General features: G+C 32.0%; 1 protein-coding gene across 3 annotated transcripts in view; it reads left to right on the forward strand.

The window, feature by feature from the left end:
- Nucleotides 1-14,908, forward strand: part of LOC118195760 (TBC1 domain family member 31) — a 202,753-nt gene that overhangs the window by 56,734 nt on the left and 131,111 nt on the right. For all 3 annotated transcript variants that reach the window (XM_085820182.1, XM_085820184.1, XM_085820183.1), the window contains exon 15: nucleotides 148-324. In XM_085820182.1, coding sequence (XP_085676308.1) covers nucleotides 148-324 — 177 coding nt within the window. The remainder of the gene's footprint in view (nucleotides 1-147; nucleotides 325-14,908) is intronic.

The following is a 14,908-nucleotide window of genomic DNA, read 5'->3' on the forward strand; positions in this document are numbered from 1 at the left end:
GTTTAATGTAATCAAATATATTTTTATAATATAAAAATAAAATCGAACTGTATTTTTTCCTGATTACAGTTTTATATTTGAAATCTTTTCAGAATTTTTGAACTTACCATATAAAACTGTTGATAATTTTAACATTATTGATTTCAGGGATGTTATAGGAAACACGGAATTTCAGCATCCATCTTAATTCAAAAAGCATATGATTTGCAACAGTCATCCCCACCTGAAATTGATCCTGAACCTGTGGTTGGCTCATTTGCTTCCATTCCTAAGGGTGCTTATCCTACATTTTTTCAGATGTCTCAGATGAATATTGACCTGCAGGTGATTAGGATATTTCTTTTGCTTATTTCTTAAGTTCCTTAGACATTAGCCTTATTTTGCGTATAAGAATTGAATTATTTTTCATTTCTATTTGTGATTTTTCTATTACTATTTATGGTTAATGGATTCTGTTAAATTTTAGGTTAGAAGTTGATTAGTTTTAAATTTCATAAATAAAAATATTTGAAAAATGTGCTCGAAGTGGAATTTTAAGTTCTTTATGTGTTGAATTTGTTTTGAGTATTATTGTACTTGCAAACACTTTTATAAAGATATTATATAATTATTATCTTGAAACATTCCATAGTTATAAATGAAAAATGTGCTCTTAATTATTGATTAAAACATATTATGCATTCACAGGCCAAGATGTCTTATATTGGTTCTGTCATGTGTAGAATTTAGGCAATGTAGTGGTTTAAAAAGTTTGCTACATATGTAGCCCTAAACATTAATGAAAATACAGTTTTATACGCTAGTATGTTTGCTGTTTATTAAGTATTTCAACAGTCCGTGCAGAATTGTAAAAGGTTTTTACCAAAAATAGACTAAACAAAGAATAATAGCAGTTCCCTCTTTTCACAGTTTATGTCTTTGAATATACAGTATTTATGGGTAAATCTTCTTTGTTTAAAGTGAGGTTTTGAAAAAAAAATATGTGTTTAGTTTCATTGTCTATAACTATAGAAATTTATCTAATTTTTTATATAATTATATTAGCATACATTACAGTTTTATATGAATTAAAATACAATATTTAACTGTATAAGTTTATCTAGAAAAGAGTATTTCATTTTAGCCTCGTAAAAATATTTGAATTGTATTATTTTTGTTTAAATAATTGATAATAAGCAAAACAATAAAACGTCATGATTTCTATGAACAGAAAAATAGCCATACAAAAGTGTTTTACTAATTTACAAACTTGGCAGTTAAGTTGAAGACTTTCTATGGAGTGGTTAATCAGGAAGTACCTAGAAAATTATCCAAATAAGCTGTGATTGTTATCAGTCTGCAGGTCTTCTCTGCTTCAAAATTGCCATAGAAAATACTTTTAAATTGCGATAAATTTTTTAGATCTGGAAAATATATAATATTTCCTTTTAACACTATTTCTTTATTAAATATGCAAAAGAATATTCATTATATATTGAGTTAGAAATATAGAACAAATTATAGGTTCGTATGTAGAATATTTGTGATTATCCACACACCTGTTGAAAAGTCGCCAATTTGTTGTCGACTTTGGAGAGAAACATTTGTTTGGATATCTTTACATCTGTTTCAACAATGCATTTAGCGCTGGCCATATTTTAGAATCTTCTTTTTTCATGCAAGCCATGCACACTTCTCATCAGATTTTACTGCACTATTGTTCCCATGATATACAGTGATCTGATTTTGCTGAAAAAAACATCAGAGAATGGCACTCTCAGCATTGTGCTTGACTTCAGCACTGTGCACAACCAAAATGCTAAACAGAGATGGAAAAAAGCTACATAACACCTTTAAGCAAGCCATATTGTGCTGTATGTGTGCAGAAAGCTAATTACGAAAATTTGCCATTTAACACCAGTAGATAAGACTGCCAAATACTGTAGTTGAACCTGTTTTGGGTTTAACCGCAAGGTTATTTTCTTGTGTTTCTCCATGTGAAACATGAATATGAGCCAATTTCCATCAGAAAGTCTTCAATGAAAGCATCCTTCTACTTAATCACTTAGCCTTTGTGGCTTTACCATATTCAAATAACCTAAAACTGAGATTTTGTTGAATATGATTAAAACTATATTAGATATATATAAGTTCTATTTTTTTCCTCACATTTTGAAAAAAATTTTAATATTTGGGAATGCATGGAGTATTTTCAAAGTTAAAAAATCTGGGCATCAGGAAAAAAACCACAATACATGACTTTGAAAATAGATAAACAATGGCGATGTAATGTGAAAATTGTAAATAAGAGATTTAATTTTTTTTGTATATTATATATTATAATATCACTAATATGTATTTCTTTATTATCTAACTAAATAGTTCTATTCCTTTCCACCAACTTGCATGTTGGAGGAGATTTCGTAACAGTTGAAGTACATTGTCTTTTATGACTGAAATGCGTTATCTTTTTTTTTTTTTTTTTTTTTTTTTTTTTTTTGAAATCATATATGATTTCAAATGTAGGCTTTTGATATTCAAGTTAATAGCGAACAAAATGATTGTTTTTGCAATTTTAAAGCAGAAATTTTTCCCATTGATTTGGCTTTTCTAATGTTAATTCCATTTTTTATATGCTCAGTTATCTGGAATTTTCATGTGTCCTGAATTTTGCATTTCCCAAGCTTTTCGGATAGTAGAACTTTTACTTTATATGTATACATAAACAGTAAAAGTTCCAGTTATGATAGATTTACTAGTTAAGAACTAATTGTTTGAAAATTAAAGTTATAAAAACATTTAAATCTTGCGTTTTAAAATCTGATGTGTACACCATATGACTTCCTTATACGGAATATTAAATTATACACATTTTTTCTTGCATTTCATTTAAACTTATCGGATTGAATTAAATCTACTTCATTGATAATGCATAAATATAGAATAATGCTATAGAATAAATGTTCTCTTTAAAATTCACCATATTTGTTTATCATAGTGACACTTTGGCACTAGGTTCACTTAACAGCGTTACATTTCATTCATTTTATAACTCAGAATGCACAAAATTTATATCGTCTGAAAAATTATCTAATTGTTGTCACATGTTCTATTCAAATACTATAATAAATCTAAAATGCTATATAAAAGAAATTAAACAAAAACAAAAAAAAAAAAAAAGAAAAGAAAAGAAAAAAAGAAACAGTTTTTCACAGACGATTCAGTATTTCTTACTTAATTAATTCAGTTCTCACTTCACAACAAGGCAAAAATACATAAAAACTCAAAATATCTGTATTAAAAATTACGAAGTAAATCTTAAACACTTATTTCCTCGAATGAATTCCAGAATGGATCAAGCATGATTTAATTCAGAATGATAAATGAAGGTGTTATCTTTGTTGTTGCAAAGCTTAGTTTTTCTAGATTGGCAACAAATCCACTATTCTGCTAAGTTTCAAATGTAAACAAACATGGCCACCATGGTAGTCAAAAAGTAGGCTTAGCTGCACTTAAAAAACTTTTCTATTGTTCATAATACGAGGGCTATCCAGAAAGTAGATTACGTTTTGGAATAAAAAAATAAACAAAGTATAGGAAACAAATTTTATTATATACAGATGAAAGCCACACTCAAATACTACTTTTCTACATAGTCACCATACAAATTAAGGCATTTATCGTAGCGATGTACGAGCTTGGAAATTCCTTCGTCGAAAAATTCGGCCGCCTGCGCCTTCAACCACTTCGTTACCTCTTCTTGCAGCTGTGCGTCGTCATCAAAACGCATTGATTGCAATTTCGTTTCACAGTTCACATGTTTCACCCATGTTTCGTCACCAGTAACGATGCGATCGAGTAAAGAGTCACCATCCTTATGGTAAGCGTCCAAAAAGTTCAACGCTGCAGCCATTCGCTGATTTTTGTGGTCCTCTGTCAAGATTTTTGGAATCCATCTTGCACAAAACTTGTGGTAACCAAGCTTTTCGCTGATGATTTCGTGCAACAAACTTCGCGAAATTTATGGAAAACTCAAAGAAAGTTCCGTTATTGTGAAATTTCGATTTTCACGGACTTTAGCATCGACTTTTTCGAGAAGTTCGGCGGTCACTATGCTGGGTCTCCCACTTCGATCTTCGTCGTGAACATTGGTTCGGCCATTTTGAAATCTTATGACCCACTGACGCACTCCACCTTCAGTGATAATGTTGTCCCCATACACTTCACGAAGCTGCCGATAGATTTCTATCGGTTTACAGTTTTTTGCAGTCAGAAACCTTATTACTGAGCGCACCTCGCAGCTCGCGGGATTTTCAATTAACGCAGACATTTCAAACCGTCACAGTATCTGAACGGAGCACAGCACGAACCTCTCACTAGCACGGCTAGATGCAGACTGAGCTGCGCAACGCTCTGACCCCAAGATGGCCGCGCTAGCCCCGCCCCTAGCGGACACAGACGGAAACGTAATCTACTTCCTGGATGGCCCTCGTACCATAATTAATGCATGCAGGTTACCTAAAGGCATAAAAATCTTAACCAGAACAACATAATTCCATTATTTCTAAAGCAAAAAATGCACAATTTACAAACATATAAGAATAAAGAAACTGAGCTCACTGAGCCGAGTAACTGAGTGGATATATATACTTCTGGTGCGGCTGATTGCAAGCAAAATATGAGGTGCACATCTACATGTTGTAGCAGTCCTACATACAAAATTTCAATGTACTGAAGCTACTCGTTTTTGAGTTATGTGAGATATGTATGCACAGATGCCACAAAAAATTCTCTTCAGAATTCAGTCCTTTATTCTGTCTTTATGTGCAGATGTCATTCAAAAACTTCTTAAATTGCATTCGATAGCTGTCACAATGGATATTTTCATTGAAATATGATACCCAAAATTTTTTGTGATTACAATACTTTTTTTTACTTCATACAAGGAAGTCAAAATGAGTTGTTTAAAACAGCAGTGATGAATGACAAGAAGAAAAACCACTTATTATTTCATCATAAAGTATTGCCTCATGGAGAATTACGCTCTTATTTTGTAACATACTTAGTTACTCAAAATGTAGAAATTTGCATTTATTTTAAGAGTCGCTTGCACACAATGCTGTAAGTGGCAGTGCTTTCTAATTTCCTCAAAAAATGCAATATTTTACTGTTAAATAAAAATTACCATGAAAGTTTGGTAATGACGGATATTATATTCTTTATAAGTAATTTATTGAGCAGTTTATAAGAATTCATATACTAATCCATGAAACTTCAACAAGAAAGTTTCTCCATATGTAATTATGACTTTTATTGTAATCTGAAATATAACACAGTATCTGAAATAACATAGAATTGCTTTGTTACATTAGCAGTAGTCTCAAACTGGTATCCCCCAAAGCAATTTTATGCAGCCTGCAAATATGTTTTAGTTATGTACTCATTACATATATGGCATCAAATGTTCGCAGATGGCTAAGGTTATTGAAACAATAACTAAAACAGTAAACTTTATTCGTGGATGAGTTGTGAATCATCTAGTTTGTTGCATCGCTTGAAGAAGTTGAAAGTGAATTCAGAGAAATAATTTAGTACAGAGTGATGAGGTAGTTATATTGAGGAGATATATTAAAATAGTTTTTTGTTTTAATAAATGAAATCAAAATTTCCTTGATATAAAAATAAATAAATACATAAATCCAGCAACCAGCAGTATAGTGATAACAAGTAACAAGTTAGCATTTGTTGCTGACAGACATTTAAATGTTTTCAGTAATGAGCTACAAAGAAAGAATAAACTTATTGACATCTGTGTCTTATATTAAATCTTTTAAATTCTAATTATGGAAAATGCAACTTGAATTAGAATATTTCATACATTTCCAAATTCTTGAACACTTTTTTATTATTTTAAATTAAAAGTTTAAAAAATAATTGAGAAAAATAGCATTATTGCAATAAAAACTGGAAGAAAAATGTAATGATTTGTAGTCAGTTTTACATTATTTCCATAACTATTAAAATGGATGTAAATAAACTACCAGAAGATCTACAATGCTAATTACTTAAGCAATGTGATGAAAATCTTATTCAAAGATTTGAAGATATAGAATTAAAAAATTTGTATTCAAACTTGTCAGAAGTTATGAATTTTATATCAAAAATAATTGCTTAGTTTGGGAGTAAATTTAATATGTGAAAGGGTTTTTCTGTAGTTGAAAATTAATGACAAAGAACATCATTGGCTGATGAGAAGATAATTTCTAGCAGTTTTTCTCTGAGGCTATAAATTTTATTTGAATCAAAATTCCATCAAATGTCAAGATATGGTAAGAAATAAAGAAGTTTATAATTGTTTGCATACAAATATATGTATTTTTTCTTCACATATCAAAGAAAACTTTAATACATAAAAGAAATTAGGTTGTAATTACTTTTTCTCACGCTTTTGTCCCTCTTCAAAAGTTTTCTCTGGAGATTTGGAAAGTTTTCATAAAATTTGTTTATTTTTAGTTTAATAAGTTCTTTATGGTTAATTCAACATATCAGAATTATTTGAAATAAATGACAGAAAATTTAACACTTAGCTGTCAGTACATTTGAACTGTGAAGTATAACCAAGAGTAATTTCTTATTGGTCCATAATTTGGACATTGAATTAGAAATAAATATAAATTTGAATTTTTTCCTTTGCATTATTATTAGCATAAAAGGGATATTAGTCCCGAATGGGAATTGGTTGTGAATCACTATAAATGGTATATCACTTTTCATAATTACTGTTTATTATGCTTTGATAAATATCTGTAAGAGATTAGGCACCTAAAGGAAACAAAAACAAACAAAAAAACAAAACAAAAAAACAAAACAAAAAAACAAAAAAAAAAAAAGAAATTCAGCTGAGATAAAGAAAGGTCTCATAATTTTAGTCAGGAAGAGAAGAGAAAAGTTTTAAAAGTAAAAAGTACATATAGAGAAAAACATTGTAAAAAGTACAGTTGAATATTATTAAAATAAATTTCGAATTAAACTGTGTAATATTAAAAATACAGTTTCAAAAGGTATAAACTTAATACAACATACCACGCATATGCCACATTACATGTAACATCAGGTTATAAAGAGATATCAATACTTAAAGAGTATATACAGCACAATATATATTATATATATATACACACTCACTTCCAAAAGTTAAGCACGAAGATGTAAAATGCAAAAAAAAAAAGACAACAAATATTGCTTTGATTGACACAAAATTCAGCAGGAAAGTAGCATATATATTTATGCATAAAACAAAATCAATAATTATATACAGAAATGAAAACAATATAAAATTTTTCTAAGTTATTAGATAATGACATACTGGAGACTTAAACAGAATTATGTATAAAGTGAAAATAAACAGCATAAAATGAAAAAAAGGTCATTAATAGGGTATATGATTCCCCGCTCATCTGTATATAAAGTTTACACACCTTGTGACCATGCTTTCAATTAGGTGGTCAACCACCGTAGAATTAAGCAATCGCCATTCTTCTTGTAGAGCAGTTTCCAGCTTAATAAGAGTGGCTGGAGGTGGGAAACATGAAGATACAGCACGACCGAGAGCATACCAAAGATTTTCAATGGGATTAAGGTCATGTGAATATGCTGGCCACGCCATACATGCAATCCTTTCACTCTCCAGGTAGTCATCGACGATGCCAGCTCTATGGGGACATGCGTTATTGTCCATTAAAACAAAAGTAGGCCCAACTGCTGCAGCGTACAATCTCACAATGGGTTCTAGGACTTCATCTTGATACCGGACAGCCATCAAAGAACCCCGTTTAAAGATGTGCAAGTCGGTGCGGTATCCTAATGAAATCCCTACCCACACCATAATGCTTCTGCCTCGAAATGTGTGATGTTTTGGGACTGATTATGTGTTCGTTGTTTATGCCATATCCTTATACGCTTGTCATCTGGCTCCAGAGCAAATCTTGACTCATCAGTAAATATGACATTGCCCCAGTCAGACTCGTTCCAGTTGGTTCCCGGCACCACTGTAATCGTGCCCCTCTTGATTGGACGGATAGAGGAACACAAACTTGAGGTACCCAGGTGTACAGTCCACTCATATGTAATCTTCGGCATACAGTAACTGCAGATATCGCCTTACCAATGGACGCTGTAACCATAGATGTCACACGTGTGGAGGTCGCTCTGCGATTCTGCTTGGCTACAATAGCAATATATCGATCTTCTACGCAGGTTATAACTCTTGGGCGACCGGCTATGGGCCTTTGAACAACTGTTTGTGTAGTTTGGAATTCTTTCCACAAACGTGAAATTGCAGAATGATGAACGCCGAAGAAAAGAGCAACATCTGGGATCGACTGTCCTGCTTCAATGCGCCCCACAGCACGCCAGCGCTCAGAATCTTCTATTTGTCTTCTGGAAGTCATAGAAACGCATATGTCTTGAAAACAAATTTTACGAAAGTTTTAAACACCTTCTATCAGCACTTACAAATCAACTTCTGTAACCCTTCATAAAGCTGGTTTCTTATAAGACTGCCTTTTTTGCATATTTCTTGACATGAAAGTGCGATTGGCTGTTACCTAACATATTTGCATACTTCCATATACCTCTGCAGAGAATTGCATCAATTCTGATTAGCTTCCGGAAATTAGAATTTTCCTCTCCATGCTTAACTTTTGGAAGTGAGTGTATTATATATATATATATATATACATGTACGTATATATACCCACATCAAGCATAACATCAGGTTTTGAAGAAGTAATATAAATATAGCATATATATACAGGATGGTTATAATTAAAGCTCCACTTTGAAAAGTCATTAAAAGGAAAAATACTGGACCAAATGTTATCAAACTTGGTAATCGTATAAAGAAGGTCATGGGAATTTACTTTTTATAGAAAAAAAAGGTAAAAAACTCACTACTGGGGGGGAATGATGCTGTATGCAATATTGTTAAAGGAAATAATACATGAAAACATCAATTTAAAATAGGTTTAATCGTTTCTGAAATGTGTTACAAAGCATGTTCAATGTGGTGTTCACTACTTTCCGAAAGCAAGTTAAATAGTATATCCGCATTCTCAACAGCAGCTCTTAGCATATCAGGAAGAATGTTATGAACATGTAGGTGTATCACATCTTTCATTTCCACCAAATTATATGGATTATCACCATAAACAGTGCTTTTAATCCATAGCCAGTAGTCGCAGGGGTTGAGGCCTGGTGACCGGTATGGCCAAGAAATGGGGGAAATGTCGGTCTATAATCTGTTCATTCATGAAATTGTGACACATGTGCCGGGTGGGGCTCAGTCCTGCGTAAAAATTATAGTGTCTAAAATGCCATTTTGGTGCAGTTCAGGTGTCACAAAATGTCTTAACATTGATGCTAAGTGAACTGCAGTCACAGTGCATGTAAAAGACCAGCTGTCGACTGCTCTTCAAAGAAAAATGGTTCAATTGTGCAACTAGCTGTCATGCCACACCAAGCGGTGACTTTTGGAGAATGCAATAGAACTTGTTAGATAGCATGAGTGATTTATTTGGCGCAAATCCTGCAGTTATGGGTGTTGACATCGCCATTTAGATAAAAATGGGCCTCATCTGTCCGCAAAATGTTCCATGGCCAATGCAATGTTCATCCACTTCCATTCATGCAAGGAATTCCAAAGCGAAAGATTCTCTTGCAGCAGAATTGTTAAGTTCAAATTCGTGAACATGTCTGATTTTATTATGGGTAGAACAGCAGCATTTTATGGCAGTTTTGTACATCATACTCCATGGTGCATCCATTCGATGTGTGACAGCATACAAGCTGCATGTACCATGTGTGCTTTCCATTATTGTTTCCTCCACTGCTAATGGAACAACCTCGCTGGTTTCCTTCACCTTCCAGGTGCAATAGATAACAAACCCATGGCTTCAAAATTACTATCATTTTCCTCAGACCCTGCAGTGTCATTGGCCCTTGGCATATTCCTCTTACTGAAAAATACCTTTGCAAAGCAGGCAGTTCATAGCTATCACATTCATGATAACACTTCATGGGAAAAGCATAGTCTTGCATGGTTAGAGACATTTTCGATTAGTAACAAAGAGAACTCTTACAAATACGCTCACTTTTATCTGAAAAATCCAATGACGTGTAAAGCACATTTCTATAAATCACTTGCTTTTTCCTGCCATAAGCCAATTACAAGCTATTGCTACTTTGCATAACCCCACGAACAGTTTCGTTTTAGAAACGATTGAAAACATTTTAAATGTATATATAAATACAATTTCAGGCTTCAAATATCACAAATTAGCAATCTGCAAGAAAACAATTTCTGGAATGTGCACGCTTTTGCGAGTGAAATGCGATCTTACATTTTCTAATCACTAATATGTAACGAAAGGTTAAGTTCGATTCTGACCCTTATTTTGTTTAACAATATTGCATACAGTTTCATTTCCCCCTTGGTGGTGAGTTTTTTAACTTTTTTTTCCACTGAAAATAAATTCCCATGACCTCCTTTACACGATTTCCAAGTTTGATAACACTTGGTCTGGTAGTTTTTCTTTTATGACCATTTCAAAGTGGAACTTTAATTATGACCATCCTGTATATACAGTACAAAGTTCAAAATTCAGACTAGTCTGGACTTCGGCGTTTACGAATTTGGGATTTTTCCGGATATTAGATCATCAGTTTAAATCTAGTAAGATGGCATGTAGAAATTATAAAATTAAAAATATGAAATCATGATTTATGAAATAATGAAGCATTTATTATCTAAAGAGTAGCAAAATTTACAAAAAAAAAGCTTAATATTTATTTGTTTACCTTATTAAACATTTTTTTCAATTTAAGTTGTGTAAGTTGCTTCATTTTTTGTGCTAATACTTTCTCTTTAATTCTGTAGACTGACATAATCTCTTGTTCAGTTACATTGTTTAAGTCCTGTAGCTGCTGTTTCAAGAATTCCAATTAACTTGTCAATCAAAATTTTCTCATTTTCAGTAATTTCTGTGTCACTTTCTTCACTATCGGCATCGGTATTTTCTGGATATAGAACCATACTACAGATTTTGCCATTCATTAATTGATTGATGATTAAGATGCATTGTCATCACAATGAAAAACTTCTTTTATATCATCTTTATTTATTACCGCTTCTCCACATTTCTGTTAATTGTAAAATTTCACCTTTGTTTGGTGATTATCCGAAAACCTTTAAAATTATCGGCTATCATCATCAAATTTAGCTGTTCTTCACTATACATATTTGGCTATGCATCGTGAGCTTGGCGACTAACGGCAAGTTGTTCCATTAAATTTTATCTTGCTTCTATTGCACACTGAGACAATTAAGCCTGAATTGTATTACTTAAGTTATTTATTATATTTGTGTCTATTTCTTGCACATGCTTAAGGCTTATCAAAGTTCTGAATAAATAAATTATCACCATATACTTATTGAGGGCCAGCGCTTTGAACCTAATGCAGTTTCTGTGGGTCCTAAATTCTGCAACTCAGTGCGGCCAAATGAGCCCTGGTGATGGTTCTGCGTTTATGTGAATAACAAATCAGTTATTCTTAATTCAAATAGCTCTAAATGTAATCTTTGGGTATCATCAAAAAAACCTATTTTTAGCATATGGCAAGAAATTTTTGGTAAATTCTTCCTCATCAACATTTTTTAGTGCATTTAACTAAAATCTGTAATCATCACCAAGCGTGATGTCAACAGAAAAGGTTACCACACTCCTTTATTATTCAATTACTAACATAAAAAAATTGTTTAGTCATCGCTATATAAGTCATTACTCAATTTGTCATGTTTTAATAAACATGCGGTGATGAAAGGAAAGTATAATAAATAATGATTTGTCAGTTTGGCGTCAGATCAATTATGTATCTATTTGTAATGTTTCAGTTTGAGATGTGTGCCAAAGAGATACGCAGCAACGGAACCAAATTACTGATCGTAAAAATTTATGTAAAATGATTATTTCTTCAATAATAAGGTATTTTATTTAGTGTCGAAGCGAAATTAAGAATCAGGACTCTTCAGATGTTTTATTATGTGGGAAGGGGGGGGAATCAACTGTACATGCATAAAGTCTACCAGAAAACACTGTTGGAGTTTTTGAGGTCCGGATTTTGGACCATTTCGGATAATGGACGTCCGGATTTCGAACTTTGTACTGTCTCACTTCTTCAAACCTCAGGGGTAATTTTTTGTATATCTTTTGAAATTGTAATACGTAGTATATGCAGTACAGATATTATTTTTAATTAGTTGAAAATTAAAACACCATAGGAAAATTAAATATATATTTGATATTCATCATTCATTACAGCTAGAAATTGTGTGGGATTTATTTCAGATATAATATATTTATTATAATAATAAGCAAACTAAAAGCTGTAATGAGGCCAGTTTTATTCTCCACTACCACCGATAACTAATTACATGGAGTCTTCGCATCATATGTCATATGCTACAAATAAAAATAAAGATTAAGATCATCTTAGTAGTGAAATTGTGAAGAATTAGTACAGCCCTCTAAAAAAAAATCTGAAAGGTTTCAGATTTTAAATTACATCTAAAGGAGCGTTTTTTTAATGTTTTGTGTGCTACCTTTACTTAGTAAATGTCATGTTTGCACTTAACCATAAAATTCAGTTCAATAGCAATGTCGCAAAAGAATTTTAAAATGAGTATATCTTTAAAATTTCTGATACAGTCAAAAGTCGTTAATCCGGACTCGTCGGGACTTCGGCGATTCCGGATTATCGATTTTTCCGGATTATAGATCATCAGTTTAAATTTCGTAAGATGGCATGCAGAAATTCTAAAATTAAAAATATGAAACCGTAATTTATGAAATAAAGAACAATTATGATCTAAAGGGTATCAAAATTTACAAAAAAAAAAAAAAAGCTTCATATTTATTTGTTTACTTTATTAAACATTTCTTTCAATGTAAGTTGTTTCGTTTTATGTGATAATACTTTCTCTTTAATTCTATAAACAGACATAATTTCTTGTTCAGTTACAAAGCTCCGCTGTTCAAGTCCCGTTAATTGCTGTGCCGAGAATACCGACTAACTTGTCAATCGAAATTTTTTCGTTTTCACTAACCTCTCTGTCACATTCTTCATGTCTTTATCAATTTTTTGCAGCAATTCCACTTTTTGTTTGTTGGACATCGGAACATACTTTCGTTTTGTAGATCCTTTGGAAGTTCCAGCATCGGAAATTCTATTTGACATAATCGAAAGTTCAAGTTTACTTTTATAAAATTGCTCTTACAGTCTGCAAAAAATAATAAGCGCGATCCAATTCGAAGATTAACGAACAACACAATCATTAACATTAACTGAAATAGATAATTAGATAATTTTAGCTTACACCGTCCGTTATACATTAAATGCGCAGGCGAAAACGTATTCTGCACTTGCGCCACGCATATGCGCAGTAGTCAAGGTCTTACGCGCACGCCAACGCGGCGCATGCGCAGAAAGTTTTTAGCTTTGAGGTCCGGATTATAGATCATTCCGGATTATGGGTGTCCGAATTAACGACTTTTGACTGGAAACAGTTTCGCGTGCTGGAGATAAAAAGGTTTTTAGCCCTGTAGAGTGTTGCCATTGCTCGCTTTTAAACTGTTGAGTTTGTTACTCAAAAATTTGTTAAAGTTTTACAAAATATGAAATCGATAATAAAACAAATTCCAAATTTCAAATTTGGTCTTCCACAGGCCCATATTCTCTGTAGGATTACATCATTCAAAATTTGATGGCTCTATGTACCATTGTTTTATTACAATGAAAGAAATATACATACATTTATGCAGATTTTTCATTATTTAATTTCTTCAAATATAATGCAGTACTCTGACATTTAATGGCAACAGTTTGAAAAGTGAAACAGACATTTATAGCGATTCTACGCAAAATCGCAAAATGAAAACAATAGTCGTTCAGGGACAAAGACCCTTTGGACTAATAAAATTTTCAGGAGCTTCAGTAAGACTCCAGTTCTTTTTTTAAACATACAGTTCACAAGTTAAAAAAATTAACTAATAAAACAGCAATGAAGAAAAGCTTAAAAAGCCAAGTTAAAATAATAACAATTAGAAACTCTATTTTTGCAAAAATTCTTTGCTCTATAAAATTTGCTTTTATAGTTAAATATATCCAGTTATTGGGGTTTTGGCCATCACTGTTAATTAATATTTTTCTATTATTTATAAATAACACTTTTTTAACTAAGCAAATATGCATTATTCTCTAATAGAGTTGATTTTCTTATCTTTTATATCAGAGTTTCCTAGACCTGCAGCAAGGGGGTCACCAAAACTTTTAGCAGTTTTGATATTTCTTTAACTTATTATAATAATTTTACAAATACTAAATATTTTTACACAATGTATCTGAAAATAGATGCAGAGATAAGACAAAGAAAAACCAAAAACTTTTTGTAATATAAACATTCATTTTCCTTGCTTTGCACGTGACGCTGTCATTTCATCTATTACTTATTTAAAATTTTCACATTATGTTTAAAATTAGAAATTAAAGTTGATAATCTAAAATTGCAATACTATATTACAGTACAAATGAAAAAAAATGGCAGTTTCACTCATGTGTGTGCCGGATTTGCGCAATGCTTATGAGGTCTCAGAAAATTTTTGTAAATATTATGGGGTCCTGGGTTTGGGAAAAAAATCTCAGTGATAAAAAGGGGTTGCGACTGAAAAAAGTTTAAGAAGCTCTGTTTTATATTATAGTATGTTGTATAGTACCAGAGCCTACAGACTCTCTTTCTCTGAAACTGATTAAAATAAAAAAAAGTGCACCATACCATGAGAAATAATGGGAAACTTATTTCAAGGCTGAAGTAAGA

Source organism: Stegodyphus dumicola, chromosome 7 (assembly GCF_044657685.1).
Source record: "Stegodyphus dumicola isolate Sdum_Otavi_A_Nest chromosome 7, ASM4465768v1".
NCBI classification, from domain to species: domain Eukaryota; kingdom Metazoa; phylum Arthropoda; class Arachnida; order Araneae; family Eresidae; genus Stegodyphus; species Stegodyphus dumicola.